Genomic DNA, 15,929 nt, shown 5'->3' with positions numbered 1-15,929 from the left:
TGACTACTCTTGACAATCTTAGCATTGTGCCACTGGAGGGAATGGGGAAACAAATGAAATTTCTGTTTAACATCTCTGAAAGACTACTTCTGGCAAAGCAGCACTCCCTCAGTACTACACTAGGATGTCAACTTTCAATAGGAGCTCAAACTTAGCATCTTGTGAGCCAAGCTGATATTGCAGATACAATGCTTGTGGTAGACTTGAGCCTCTGCACATGAACACAAGTACCCATATAATTCCAGTTTTCTCTTTCCCTACAAGAGCTGTTCAGCTAGTCGAGGACTAAAAGGCTATTTGATTTTGATTTAGAGATACAGCACTGAAACAGGCCCTTCGGCCCACCGAGTCTGTGCCGACCATCAACCACCCATTTATACTAATCCTACACTAATCCCATATTCCTACCACATCCTCACCTATCCCTACATTCCCCTACCTATACTCGGGGCAATTTTATAATGGCCAATTTACCTATCAACCTGCAAGTCTTTTGGCTGTGGGAGGAAACCGGAGCACCCGGAGGAAACCCACGCAGACACGGAGAACTTGCAAACTCCACACAGGCAGCACCCGGAATTGAACCCGGGTCGCTGGAGCTGTGAGGCTGCAGTGCTAACCACTGCGCCACTGTGTCTCCCACATACCCAAAAATGGCCATGTCTGAATTTCTAGGTCAAAATTGGCAGCCGTATGTCTCTGCCCTTTCCTTGGTCTCCTTACAGCCATCAGAGTGGCTCTGACATTCCAGTGTCATGTCGAGAATGGCACCACGGAGGCAACTTTACTCAGCCATCTATCCTGAGTATTTAAATGACACCGTCCCCACAATTCTGTGGTTATTAATTCATCCTGACACATTACACAATACCAAGTCGAGGTACTTTAAGAAAACTTGGCAATTTGTCATGTGCTCCCATTTTCATTATGTAGTATCCAGTGGAGAAAATTGTTCTAATTAATTTATATCAACATCTGTTATTTTTCCCAGTATGGCACAAATGGTGCATGGTATCATGCTAGTGCATATCACTTTTGAAATCGTCTAAATATAAAGCAGAACTCATTTTCTAGTTTATTTTTTTAATTCATTTTTGGGATTTGAGCATCGCTGATAAGGTTGGCATTATTTGCCCTTCCCTAAATGCCATTGAGAAGGTGGTGGTGAGCCACTTTCTTGAAACACTGCAGTCCATTTGGTATAGTTACACTCACTGCGATGCTATAGATTGAGTTCCAGGATTTTGACCCAGCGATAGTGAAGGAACATCGATATATTTGCAAATTAAGATGGTATGTGGCTTGGAAAGGAATTTGCAGGTGATGGTACATAGGAGCAGGAGTAGGCCATTCAGCCCATCGAGCCTGCCCCGCCATTCAACATGATCATGGCTGATCATTAACATTTTCCCACACTATCCCCTTATCCCCTTATGTCATTGTATTAGAAATCTGTCAATCTCTGCTTTAAACATACTCGATGACTGAGCTTCCACAGCCCTCTGGGGTAGAGAATTCCAAAGATTCACAATCCTCTGTGCCCATGCATCTGCTGCCCTTGTTCTTGGTGGTAAAGGTCATGGGTTTGGAATGTGCTGTTGAAGGAGGCTTGGCAAGTTGCTGTAGTGTATTTTGTAGATGGTACACGCTCCTGCCACTGTGTGCCGGTGGTGGAGGGAGTGAAAGTTGAATATGGTGGATGGGGTGCCAATCAAGCGGGCTGCTTTTTCTTGGATGCTCTTGAGCTTCTTGAGTGTTTGTTGGAGCTGCACTCATCCAGGTAAATGGAGAGTATTCCATCGCATTCTTGACATGTGCCTTGTAGGTGTTGAACAGGCTTTGGGGAGTCAAGAGGTGAGTTACTACAGAATTCCCAACCTCTGACCTGTTCTTCTAGACACACTATTTATGTGGCTGGTCCAGTTAAGTTTCTGATCAATGTGTTGATGTGGAATTCAGTGATGGGAATGCCATTGAACATCAAGGGGAGATTGTTAAATTCTCCCTTGTTGGAGATGGTCATTCCCCGCCACTTGTGTGGCGTGAATGTTAGTTGCCGCTTAACCCAAGCCCTAATGTTGTCCAAGTCTTGCTGCAAGCAGGCATGGACTGCTTCTGTATCTGAGGAGCCATGAATGGTACTGAACACTGTGCAATCAGCAAACATGCCCACTTCTGACCTTATTTTAGAGGGAAGGTCATTGAAGATGTTTGAGCCTAGGGCACTGCCCTGAGGAACTACTGCAGCAATGTCCTGGGGCTGAGATGATTGGCCTCCAACAACCACAGCCTACCCTTTGTGCTAGGTATGACTCCAACCAGTGGAGAGTTTTCCCCTGATTCCCATTGACTTCAGTTTTGCTAGGGCTGCTTGATATCGCACTCCGTCAAATGCTGCCTTGATAAGGACATTCACTTTCAACCTCACCTCTTGAACTCACTGCTTTTTTTCTATGTTTGGACCACGACTGTAATGAGGTCTCTAGCCAAGTGGCCTTGGCGGAACCCAAACTGAGCATCAGTGCACAGATTGTTGTTGTTGAGTAAGTGCCGCTTGATAGCACTGTTAACCACACCTTCCATCACTTTACTGACGATTGAGAGCGGTAATTGGCCAGATCGGATTTGTCCTACTTCTTGTGGCTAGAACATACCTGGGCAATTTTCCATATCTGGTAGATGCCAGGGTTGGAGCTGGATTGGAACAACTTGGCCTTTTTTTAATTTGCTCATGGGATGTGGGCGTTGCTGGCTAGCCAGCATTTATTTCTCATCCCTATTTGCCTTTGAGAAGGTGGTGGTGAGCTGCCTTCTTGAATCACTGTAGTCCTTGGGGAATATGTACACCCACAGTGCTGTTAGGAAGGGAGTTCCAGGTTTTTGACCCAGCGACAGAAAAGGACTGGCGATTTACAGTTCCAAGTCGGGCTGGTGTGTGGCTTGGAGGGGAACTTGCACCTGCATCCCTTGTTCGTCGAGGTGATGGAGGTCATGGATTTGGAAGGCGCTGTTGAAGGAGTCTTGGTGAGTTGCTGTAGTGCATCTTGTAGATGGTACACACTGCTACCACTGTGCATCGGTGATGGAGGGAGTGAATGTTTGTGGATGGGGTGCCAATCAAGTGGGCTGCTTTGTCCTGGGTGGTGTCGAGCTTCTTGAGTGTTGTTGGAGCTGCACCCATCCAGGCAAGTGGAAAGTATTCCATCACACTCCTGACTTGTGCCTTGTAGATGGTGGACAGGCATTGGGGAGTCAGGAAGTGAGTTACTCGCCACAGAATTTCTATCCTCTGACCTGCTCTTGTAGCCACAGTATTTATGTGCCTGTTCCAGTTCAGTTTCTGGTCACTGGTAACTAGAAGCATGGCTATTTCTGGAGCACAAGTCTTCAGTACTACAGCTGGGATGATCGTCGGGGTCTGTAGCCTTTGTTGTATCCAGTGCCTTCAGCCGTTAATTGATATCATGTGGATTGAATCGAGTCGTCTGAAGACTGGCATCTGTGTTGCAGAGGATCTCAGGAGGAGGCCAAGATGGATCATCCACTTGACACTTCTGGCTGAAGATGATTGAAAATGCTTCAGCCTTGTCTTTTGCACTGTCGTGCTGGGCTCCCTCATCTTTGAGGATGGGGAGATTTGTAGAGCCTCCTCTTCCGGTTAGTTATTTGGTGGACAATTATTCACAACTGGATGTGGCAGGACTGCAAAGATTGATCTGATCCGCTGGTTGCAGATCGCTTAAGTCTGTCTTTAGGATGCTGCTTCTGCTATTTGGCATGCCTGTAGTCCTGTGTTGTAGCTTTACCAGTTTGGAAGTCCTCATTGAACCGGTGTTGATCCCCTGGCTTGATGGTAATAATAATAGTGAGGGATGTACCAGGCCATGAACTTATGGATTGTGCTTGAATAGAATTCTCCTGCTGCTGATAACCCACAGTGCTTCATAAATGCCCAGTTTTGAGCTGCTAGATCTGTTCTGAATCTATCCCATTTAGTGCCACATAATGAGATGGAGAGTGACTTCAGTATGAAGACAAGACTTCATCTCCACAAGGACTGTGTGATGGTCACTCCTACCAAATACTGTCCTGGGCAGATGCATCTGTGACAGGTAGATTGGTGAGGGCAAGATCAAGTAGGTTTCTCTTGGTTCTCATATCAACTACTGCAGGCCCATTGTGGCAGATATATCCTTCAGGCCTCGGCCAGTTCAGTCAGTCATGGTGCTACCGAGCCACTCTTGGTGGACATTGAAGTTCCCCACCCAGAGTACATTTTGTGCCGTTGTTACCCTCTTTTTCCAAGTGATGCTCAACAAAGAGGATACAAGTAACATCCCAGTATTAGCTGTAAGTCAGGAAATGGAAGGGAGGGAGGAACTCAAGAAAGTTACAATCACCAGGGAAGTGGTACTGAACAAATTGTTGGAGCTGCGGGCTGACAAGTCCCCGGGTCCTGATGGACTTCATCCTAGCTTGTTAAAAGAAGTGGCTAGTGAGATAGTTGATGCGTTAGTTTTAATTTTCCAGAATTCCCTAGATTTGGTGAAGGTTCCGTTAGATTAGAAAATAGCAAATGTAACTCCTTTATTCAGAAAGAGTGGGAGACAGAAAGCAGGAAACTACGGGCCAGTAGGCTTAACATCTGTCTTGGGGAAAATGTTAGAAGCTATTATTAAAGATGTTGTAGCAGCACAATTAGAAAAATTGAAGGTAATCGAGCAGAGTCAACTTGGTTTTGTGAAAGGGGAATCATGTTTAACCAATTTTATGGAGTTCTTTGACAGAGTTCCATGTGCTGTGGATAAAGGGGAACCAGTGGATGTACTGTACTTGGATTTCCAGAAGGCATTTGCTAATGTGCCACATGAAAGGTTCTTGCTAAAAATAAAAGCTCATGGTGTAGGGGGTAACATATTGGCATGGATAGAAGATTGGTTAGCTAACAGGAAACAGAGTAGGCATAAGTGGGTCATTTTCTGGTTGGCAAGATGTAATGAGTGGTGTGCTACAGGGATCTGTGCTGGGGCCTCAACTTTTTACAATTTATATAACTAACTTAGATGAAGGGACCGAAGCTATGGTTGCTAAATTTGCTGATGACACAAAGATAGGTAGGAAAATAACTTGTGAAGAGGACATAAGGTGGCTACAAAGGGATATGGACAGGTTAAGTGAGTGGGCAAGTACTTTGCAAATGGATTATATCTGTGTGTCTTAGTGCATGAATTGCAAAAGGTTAGTATGCACGTAATTAGGAACGCTAATAGAATGTTACCGTTTATCATGAGGTGAATTGAATACAAAAGGAAGGAGGTTATGCTTCAGCTATACAGTGCATTGGTAAGACCGCATCTAGAGTACTGTGTACAGTAATGGTCTCCTTATTTAAGGAAGGATGTAAATGCGTTGGAGGTACAGAGAAGGTTTACCAGACTAATACCTGGAATGGGCAGGCTGTCATACGAGGAAAGATTGGACAGGCTAGGCTTGTATCCACTGGAGTTTAGAAGAGTAAGAGGTGACTTGATTCAAACATATAAGATTCTGAGGGGTCTTGACAAGGTGGATGTGAAAAGGATGTTTCCCCTTGTGGGAGAATCTAGAACGAGGGGTTACTGTTTAAAAATAAGGGGTTGCCCATTTAAGACAGATGAGGAGAAATTTTTTCTGAGGGTTGTGAGTGTTTGGAATTCTCTTCCTCAAAAGGCGGTGGAAGCAGAGTCTTTGAATATTTTTAAGGCAGAGGTAAATAGATTCTTGAGCAAGAGGGTGGAAGGTTGTCGGGGGTAGGTGGAAATGTGGAGTAATCAGTTCAGCCATGAACTTAGTGAATGGCAGAGCAGGCTCGAAGGGCCGAGTAGCCTACTCCTGCTCCTAATTCATAAGTTCATATAGAGGAGTGCTGATTTGTCAGCTGAGGGAAGGTGATCGGTGGCAATCAGCAGGAGACTTCCTTGCCCTTGTTTGACCTGATGTCATGAGATTTCATGGGATCCAAAGTCAAATGTTGAGGATTCACCGGGCCACTCCCTCCTGACTGTATGCCACTGTGAGGCCACCTCTGGTGGGCCTGGCTGCTGCTGTTGTTCCGGTGCCTAGGTCGATGCCAAGTGATGCCTCCAGTTTTACTCTTTGATTTTTCTGTAGTGGTTTGATAGAACTGAATGGCTTGCTTAGGCCATTTCAGAGGGCAGTCAAGAGTCAACCACATTGCTGTGAGTCTGGAGTCACCTGTAGGCCAGACCAGGCAAGGACAGCAGATTTCTTTCCCTAAAGGACATTACTGAACCAGATGGATTTTCACGATGATCCGGTAGTTTCATAGAAACATAGGAAAATAAGAGCAGGAGTAGGCCATTTAGCCCTTCTTGCCTGCACCGCCATTCAATACGATCATGGCTGATCATCCAAACTCAGTATCCTGTTCTCGCTTTCTCCCCGTATCCCTTGATTCCTTTAGCCCTAAGAACTGTATTGAACTCTCTTTCTTGAATATATTTAATGATTTGGCCTCAATTGCTTTCTGTGGTAGAGAATTCCATGTTTTCCTTTACCAAGACTAGCTTTTTATTCCAAATTTATTGATATATTGAATTTAAATTCCATCAGCTGCCGTAATGGGTTTTAACTCGTGTCTCTGAAGCGTTAATCTGGGCCGTTGGGTTACTAATCCAGTAACATTACCACTCTGCTGCTGTTCCAAGTTCAGTTATGCATATGTTATAAATACAGAAAGGAAAGTCCCTTTTATCTTCGTTTTGAATCACATGACCTAAATTTGATTTTTACTTGGCCTATTATGGACATTTGATTTTACCAGAATCACATGACCGGAAATTTTAGTTTCTGAAATGTTGGCCTACAAGGATCTAAAAATAGACTTCACAGGAACACATGTTTTCAAACAATGTCATTTGACCTTGAGAAAGAAAGAGCTCCAAGCTGATGAAAAATACTGCACAAGCTTGTTTTTCATTCCTGCAAGTTTCTCGGATAAAATTTTCAGAACTTTATCCTTCAACAAATATATAAGATTCATATCTGACATTTTACTCATTGATCAGTGCTGATGGACAGAATTCAGTTTCTCCAAAATTATTCCAAGTTCTCCTAGGCAAATTCTCAAGTCGTTTTGTTTCTTGTTCACCGTGATATTATCATCATGCTGGACAAGGGTGGGATGGTTTTGGTAATTACTTAGCTGTAATCATTTGAAAATGTGTATATACAGTCTCCATTTAAAAGCTCACAAAATGTTCAAGATCTTGAAGAAAAAGTTTTTGAATAAACTGCCATCAAGCTAGAAATTTTTCATTACCCTAGCTTATTAAATAGTACAGTATTTCCTTTGTTAAGAGCATACTTTAAATGTTAAACATTTTCTTACTCTTGCGTTTTCTATTTCTCTTGGTCTTTAGATTCAGATCCAGGACACTCAAGTGAAACCTGGGGAGAACGATTAATACCACCGTATAGGACATACTCGGGTAAATGCTGTTAACCTTTGTAAAAGCTTCTCCTCTCCTTCCTCCAAATAACTGTTAATTGAAAAAATGTCTAATTCCAGGTTATTAATTAATGTTTGTGACATTAGTTTATCTTTTTGATTTCTCAATTATGTTTGCTACTGTCTGACAGCATTCTGTGGCCAGTCTCACTTGCTGCTTAATCTTTTTAATTGTGTTCTACGTAGACTACAAAGAAACGGTTCCTCTGGTTTAAATCTGCAGGTCTGCCATGGCAACTGAGTTGTGTAAGAATATAGTCGCTCCAGATAACCTCATTAATGAATAGATTCAAGAGTACAGTTTCAGCAACCTTAATACTTTATTAAGAAATACAAGAGGTAGCGTCTGACTTAGCTTACATTCATATACATGAAAGTGATACATGCCCATATATTTACATGTAGCCGCCTGCTGGATGGAATCTTGGACAGCCTGAGCTTTAACTGTTCTGTTTCAGCTGACCACATTACACCAGTGCACTGTCTTTTTATGCCATTTTCTGTAACACACCTACTTTGGTCACAGGATATAGATAACTGCTGCACGTGTGCTATTCTACTTGTCCAAGGAATGACTGACACCGACTTTGTTTCGTTCTGTAGTACAGACTGTAGGCCTCATCTCTTCAAGCTTTCTCCATTCACCATTCTTCTGCTATACTTCTGTATCCATGGTAACCTTGTTTAATTATTTTAAGTTTAAACACTCCTAAAGTTACGTGATACAATTAATTGTACATTCCTGAGGCTGTAATACAATTCTCATCTAAAGGTCTAGTGTGTCTACAGAAGTACAGTTAATCACTAGGCCAGCTGTTTACCTTGCTCAGCTCAGGCTTTCTGCTCTGCAAAGAGATGATTGGAGCACATGCTGTATCTACTCCTTCTCTGCTAGTCAACCCATGATGCTTTTTGCTCATGTCAAGTTATCCTAACTAAAGTCATTTTTTTACTACTACCACTAAAACTTACAAATGATACCTCAACTGGGCATTTATGGACAATTGCAGCTCGCTGTGCTGCTGCCAACCGAAGAGAGAAGATTTTCAAAAGGAGAAGCAGCATTTGTTTGCTACTTTTTACCAATCTTGGATCAATTAAATAGAATTAATCCAGGAGAGTTTCTTGATAGTGACATAGATTGTTAGAACAATAACTAGTGCTCACCATAACGGTGTAAAGAGGGAAATGTTTTCCAATATTCTGTCGAAATAGTGTGATGAAAAAGAATCATTGTGTTTTATTCCATTAAAGTTGAAAAGCTTCAGAATTCAGCCTTTTTTAAATATAAAACTTAAAGTAATTTTAATGCTTAACTTATGCTTTCAGTTTTGTAACTTCAGCTGTAATAACTATCATTTGAATTGGAAATAAGAGTTAAAATGGGTACAGTTCTGAATTGCATTATACCTAAATTCTTTGAAATTATTTTTTCAAAATTAATATATATATAGCACCTTTCCAAGGAAGTGTCCAGTAAAATTAATTATATGCTAGTTGATGGTGTAGTGTATAACTCGATTTACTTGAGAATTGCTGAAAATAGATAAGCTGTCAAAGCTTTGAGCATAAGGACGCTCCCCGTCAAGCCAAAAAAACGACCTGCCTATCACACAAATGAGTGATGATGTATGAATTTCAATGCCAGTGTGATGCTAGGTATATAGGCCATACGCCCAAAGACTGGCGGATCGTATCAAACAACATGTCCCTTCCGCTGTTAGCAATGGGCAAGGTACCGGCTGTACCCAACCAGCCCGTGCTTGCAAAACTCAAAACAGTGTCCAACATTAGATATGGCTCCGCGATTGGAGAACGTTTGCTAAATAATCTGCAGTGTGCTAAGAATTACGCTGGCAACCAATTTAAGATTGTCAGTACGGCTCGCAGTGTGGCGCATTTGCGCGTACTAGAAGCTACATATATTAATACACAGGGCCCTGTTCTTTGCAGACAGAAAGAACATGTACACACATTGTGCCTGTTTCAGCTAATCAAAATAAGTGGCATTCATTCGCTGGTTCATTCCTCAGTGCAATGCCTTGACCGATCAGAGTCAAGCTGCCTGGTTTAAATTTCCAATAATGCTTGGCAGTTAATTGTCAGTCACTGTAAACTGGTGTACTCTCCATGGCAATGCCTGTACCAGAGTTCACTTGCCAACCAATCAGTACTCTTCTTGTGCATTATAAGTTATTGTTTTTTCTTGCATATTGTCCTGATGAGTGCAAGATGAAAAGCTTCGACAACATGTCTCTATTTTCAGCAATTCTCAAGTTCTGTACTGCCAAACTTTATTTACCTTAATCTCCTTGGAGATTCTATAGCTCAAGCATAAGATTGTAAAGTACTGTAAAACATCTTTGAGTCTAAAATCTAAACAGTAATTATGTTCTAATTTGCGTCCATTGATGTGAGGATGTTGTGCTGAATAAAATGGTGTACCTAATCTGAAATTTATAAGTCATTTGTTCACGAATAAGACATGTTTCATTTTTTAACTAAAAAATTCTGTCGGCAAGATTTGAGATCTTGAAGCTATTCAAAATATGGTCCTAGGGCTCTAGTTTTCATAAAAGTTTCATCGAGACGTAATCCCAAATTTTGTCTTACTCAGGGTCCCCTCTCATCAATGCTGCAATATGGATTGATGGGTCATGGGTCTATTCCCATAGCTTCCTACATAGTGAACTGCTGGACAGATGCTGAGTATAAACTAGGCATCTTCCCACAGGAAAGGAAAAAATCTACAGGAAATCCATTAAAGCTGTCAGTCCAGTAGTTTAATGGAACTTTTTTACTTGCTAAATGAATGTTGGAAGAGCCATAGCAACAGGAGTAGGCGACTCAGCCCCTCAAGCCTGTTCACCATTCTATTGGATCATGGCTGTTCTTTACCTCAAGTCCATATACCTGCCTTAACTCCATATTCCTATAAGTCCTTGCCTAACAAAATCGATTGATTTTAATCTTGAAGTTTCCAATTGTCCCAGCATCCACAGTCTTTTGGGGAAAAGAATTCCAAATTTCTACTATCCTTTGTGTGGAAAAAGTGCTTACAGATTGCCCTCCTAAATGAGCTAGCTTTAGTTTTAAAGTTATGCCCCCTCATTTTTGATTCCTGCATCAGAGGAAATAATTTATCTACCGAATCCTTTTAACATTTTAAACAGCTCAATTAGATACAGTATCTTCGATAACTCAAGGGACTACAAATCATGTTTATGTAACCCGTCCTCAATTTAACCCTCTAAGCCCTGGTATTCTGGTAAATCGTCACTGCACCCTCTCCAAGCTCATATATTTCCTAAGGTACAGTGTCCAAAACTGAATATAGTATACTCCAGATGAAGTCTGACCAAGGTTCTATACATTGAAGCATAACTTTCTCCCCTTTGTAATCCAGTCCCCTTGAGAAAAAGGCCAACTGTTTGGGACTGGTGATTTTGAATTGTTGAATGCTTTTCATCCTTTTTTTTTTAAGATATGCAGTAATAAATTATTGTGGCCAGATGAGCTGTGGATGTAATGAGTTCTTTGTTGTCTGATGCAAACTATTTACAGAACGTTCCTCTAGGTGTTAGAGTTGCAGTGACACTCTGGTTTCGAGTCACATGACTGCATCCTGGTACCTAGCTCATTAGCATACTAAGATCTTAAAGGGACATCACTCTTAAAGGCAATTATACAACAGTGGAAATTGAGTTTTTAGAAATAGATGTAAAAGTAGTAACTTATTCCATTTTCTAAAAAAATTTCAGAAAAGGAGGGTCCTGAGAAAAAGAAAATGAAAAAGGAGCCTGGAAACAAAAAGTCTGTTCCTGTTTGCAAGGCCACGCTTGGCGGCATACTTATTGGGTATCCATTATCGGAACGTCAACAGATGGCTCTAGTGATGCAGATGACTGCAAGAGATAACAGTCCAGGTCATACCAACCATAATTTTTTGTTATTAAGTTGTATAATTGTGTAATATTAGCTCCTAAGGAGTGAGGGAATTTATAATGAACTTAGTTTTTGTTCTTTGCACAGATTGATAGTCAATAATATTGCAAAGATAATCATACTACTTTTGAAATTGGCAAACACCAAGTGCTGCGAAAATGTGCAAAACTCTTAAAATACTTTTGAACTAAAGTTTAACTGGAAATGATCCTGCATGCAAGTACACAATAATGAGGTTTTTCATTTTAAGACAGTAAGCTTGTTAAATCGGGCATTCTCTATCTTAACATTGAGAATATGTGTGAGAAAAGAAACCACCCATGTTTATTTAATTTTGGTCCAGTTTTTTTCCATCTCTTCTGAAGGTGCTGATTTCCCTCACTGGGGTACTGTTCCTTACGCAGCAGTTGCTTTGGTTTGTCTACTGGGGTACTGTTCCTTACGCAGCAGTTGCTTTGGTTTGTCTTTGAATTGCCAGCTGAACGTCATTGTCTAAATTCACAGATGAAGCATGCCACTTATCAGATCCTGGAGTGCTGCTGTTGGTCATGGTACTACATCTCATTATGAATCAACAGTTTCAGTAGCGAGAACATTTTCTTGAGGATTCTAAAGTTTATTCTATCTGGTGCAGGAATCGAAGATAATTCCTAGAGTTTTTTTCTTTAATAAAAGCTTTTGCTTTCATGCATTATAGATTCTTAAGACAAAATGACTACAATATGGGAGGAATGTCCTGTTTCACTCACTGTCACTGTTTTAAAGGGACAGGCCAGCAATTCAGTAAAGCAGAAAAACTTGCAAAATAGAGACTTCCTTCGAATAATCCTTCAAAAAGATATAGGCAACAGCAAAGAGAAGTACCAATAACTAAAGGGGGACTTAAATTTAGTTATACTTTCAGCCTGGCTCCTGCCACCAGAAGACTTCAAGCACAGTATTGGTAGGAGTGACCACCACACAGTCCTTGTGGAGACGAAGTCCTATCTTCACACTGAGGGTACCTACCATCATGTTGTGTGGCATTACCACCATGCTAAATGGGATAAATTTCGAACAGATCCAGCAATTCAAAAACTGGCTATCCATGAGAAGCTGTGGGCCATCAGCAGCAGCAGAATCGTATTCAACCAGAATCTGTAATATAGAAACATAGAAAATAGGAGCAGGAGTAGGTCATTCGGCCCTTCGAGCCTGCTCCGCCTTTCATTATGATCATGGCTGATCATCCAACTCAGTAACCTGTTCCTGCTTTCGCCCCATACCCTTTGATCCCTTTAGACCCAAGAGCTATATCTAACTCCTTCTTGAAAGCGTACAATGTTTTGGCCTCAACTGCTTTCTGTGGTAGCGAATTCCACAGGCTCACCACTCTCTGAGTGAAGAAGTTTCTCCTCCTCTCAGTCCTGAGTGGTTTACCCCATATCCTTAGACTATGACCCCCTGGTTCTGGACTCTCCCACCATTGGGAACATCCTTCCTGCATCTACCCTGTCAAGTCCTGTTAGAATTTTATAGGTTTCTATGAGATCCCCCCCCCACCCCCCTCACTCTTCTGAACTCCAGCGAATATAATCCTAACCGACTCAATCTCTCCTCATACGTCAGTCTGGCTATCCCAGGAATCAGTCTGGTAAACCTTCACTGCACTCCCTCTTTAGCAAGAACATCCTTCCTCAGATAAGGAGACCAGAACTGCACACAATATTCCAGGCGTGGCCTCACCAAGGCCTTGTATAATTGCTGCAAGACAACCCTGCTCCTGTATTCGAATCCTTTCACTATGAAGGCCAACAGACCATTTGCCTTTTTTACTGCCTGTTGCACCTGCATGCTTACTTTCAGCGACTGGTGTACGAGAACACCCAGGTCTTGCTGCATATTCCCCTCTCTTAGTTTATAGCTGTTCAGATAATCTGCCTTCCTGTTTTTGCTACCAAAGTGGATAACCTCACATTTATCCACATTATACTGCATCTGCTATGCATTAGCCCACTTACTCAACTTGTCCAAATCACTCTGAAGTCTCTCTGCATCCTTCTCATAATTCGCCTTTCCACCCAGTTTTGTCTCATCTGCAAATTTGGAGATATTACATTTATTTTCCTCATCTAAATCATTAATCTATTTTGTGAATAGCTGGGGTACTAGCACCGACCCCTGTGGTACCCCACTAGTCACTGCCTGCCATTTGGAAAAAGACCCATTTATCCCTACTCTTTGTTTCCTGTCTGCCAACCAATTTTCTATCCATCGCAATACACTACCCCCAATCCTATGCGCTTTAATTTTACATGCTCATCTCTTATGTGGGACTTTGTCGAAAGCCTTCTGAAAGTCCAAATAAACCACATCCACTGGCTCCCCCTCATCAACTCTACTAGTTACATCCTCGAAGAATTCTAGTAGATTTGTCTAGCATGATTTCCCTTTCGTAAATCCATGCTGACTCTGCCCGATTCTACCACTGCTCTGCTACAAAATCTTTGATAATGGACTCTAGAATTTCCCCCACTACTGACGTCAGGCTGACTGGTCTATAATTCCCTGCTTTCTCTATACCTCCCTTTTTAAATAGTGGGGTTACATTAGCTACCCTCCAATCTGTAGGAACTGTTCCAGAGTCTATAGAATCTTGGAAGATGACCACCAATGCATCCATTATTTCTAGGGCCACTTTCTTAAGTACCCTGGGATGCATACCATCAGGCCCTGGGGATTTATCAGCCTTCAATCCCATCAATTTCCCCAACACCATTTCTCTACTAATACTTGTAACCTCATGGCCCGGCATATCCCCCACTCTACCATTACCATCAAGCCGGGGGACCAACCCTGGTTCAATGAAGAGTGCAGGAGGGCATGCCAGGAACAGCACCAGGCATATCTTAAAAATGAGGCGTCAGCCTGGTCAAGCTGCAACATAGGACTACTTGCATATTAAACAGGCAGATGTCCATTCACCAAAATGAAGAAGCCGATGACCGTCTCTGATCCACAACTGTTTTATTGTTGATTCATAGTTCAGTCCAAATATCAGTTCCCACTTCTCTTCTGGACTAACTCTCTGTCCAGAGGCAACTCTCCAACTGGGCAAAAACCCAGCCCTTAAATACAAAACTATAATGAGCATCACCTGCTCTCTATTAACACTGAAATGAGTCCTGTTTACTTATAGGACAAGCATTTTTAATCTTGTCATTGCATGCCAAACAGCAGAAGCAGCATGCAATAGATAGGGCTAAGCGATCCCACAACCGACAGGTCAGAGCTAAGCTTTGTAGTCCTGCCACATCCGATTGTGAGTGTTAAACAACTGACAGGATGAGGAGGCTCCACAAACATCCCCATGTTCAACAACGAGGGAGCCCAGCACATCAGTGCAAAAGTCTAGGCTGAAGCATTTGTATCCATCTTCAGCCAGAAGTGCATCTCTGCCTCCTCCTGAGGTCTCCAGCATCACAGATGCCAGTCTTCAGCCAATTCGATTCATTCCACGTGATATCAAGAAACAGTTGAAGTCACTGGATACTGCAAAGGCTATGGGCCCTGACAACATTCCGACAATAGTAATGAAGACTTGTGCTCCAGAGCTAGCCATTCCCCTAGCCAAGCTGTTCCAGTACAGCTACAACACTGGCATCTACCTGGCAATGTGGAAAATTGCCAAGGTGTGTCCTGCGCACAAAAAGCAGGACAAGACCAACCTGGCCAATTATTGCCCTATCAGTCTACTCCCAGTCATCAGCAAAATGATAGACGGGGTCATCAACAGTGCTATCAAGCAGCACTTGCTCAGCAATAACCTGCTCAGTGACATTCAGTTTGGGTACCGCCAGGGCCACTCAGCTCCTGACCTCATTACAACATTGGTCCAAACATGTACAGAGGAGCTGAACTCCAGAGGTGAGGTGAGAGTGACTGCCCTAGACATCAAGGCAGCTTTTGACCGAGTATGGCATCAAGGAACCCCAGTGAAACTGGAGTCAATGGGAATTGGGGAAAAGGTACAGGTGAAGTGTTAATGATTAGATAGGCACCCCGAGATGTTTCTCCCACATAGTAGTGTGTACCGTCTACAAGATGCACTGAAGCAGCTCGCCAAGGCTCTTTCGACAGCACCTTCCAAACCCACAACCTCTACACCTAGAAGAACATCCTGACTTGGAACTATATCGCCATTCCTTTACTGTCACTGGGTCAAAATCCTGGAACTCCCTCCCTAACAGCACTGTGGGTATACCCGCACCAGATGGACTGCAGTGGTTCAAGAAGGCAGCTCACCACCACCTTCTCGAGTAATTGGAGATGGGCAATAAATGCTGGCCTAGCAAGCGATGCCCACATCCCCCAAACGAATAAAAAAAAAACCTTTTCAATAGAAGCATTATTCTTGGGAAGGCTGAGACGGTGACTGACAGAAATGGGTTGTTAGTCCAAGTCCATCTTTCATCATTTGTATACAGCAGGGCAG

General features: G+C 42.5%; 1 protein-coding gene across 3 annotated transcripts in view; it reads left to right on the top strand.

Annotated features, from left to right (window-relative positions):
• The window catches only part of ankrd12 (ankyrin repeat domain 12), a 230,051-nt gene that overhangs the window by 143,760 nt on the left and 70,362 nt on the right, over positions 1–15,929 (top strand). For 2 of the 3 annotated variants that reach the window (XM_068031263.1, XM_068031262.1), the window contains exons 4-5: positions 7,422–7,490; positions 11,272–11,436. In XM_068031263.1, coding sequence (XP_067887364.1) covers positions 7,422–7,490; positions 11,272–11,436 — 234 coding nt within the window. The remainder of the gene's footprint in view (positions 1–7,421; positions 7,491–11,271; positions 11,437–15,929) is intronic. The other variant, XM_068031264.1, reaches the window with a different exon arrangement.

The sequence above is a fragment of the Heterodontus francisci genome, chromosome 5 (genome assembly GCF_036365525.1).
Source record: "Heterodontus francisci isolate sHetFra1 chromosome 5, sHetFra1.hap1, whole genome shotgun sequence".
NCBI lineage: Eukaryota > Metazoa > Chordata > Chondrichthyes > Heterodontiformes > Heterodontidae > Heterodontus > Heterodontus francisci.
The sequence above is the reverse complement of the archived record's forward strand: the minus strand, read 5'-3'. Positions and strand labels throughout refer to the sequence as shown.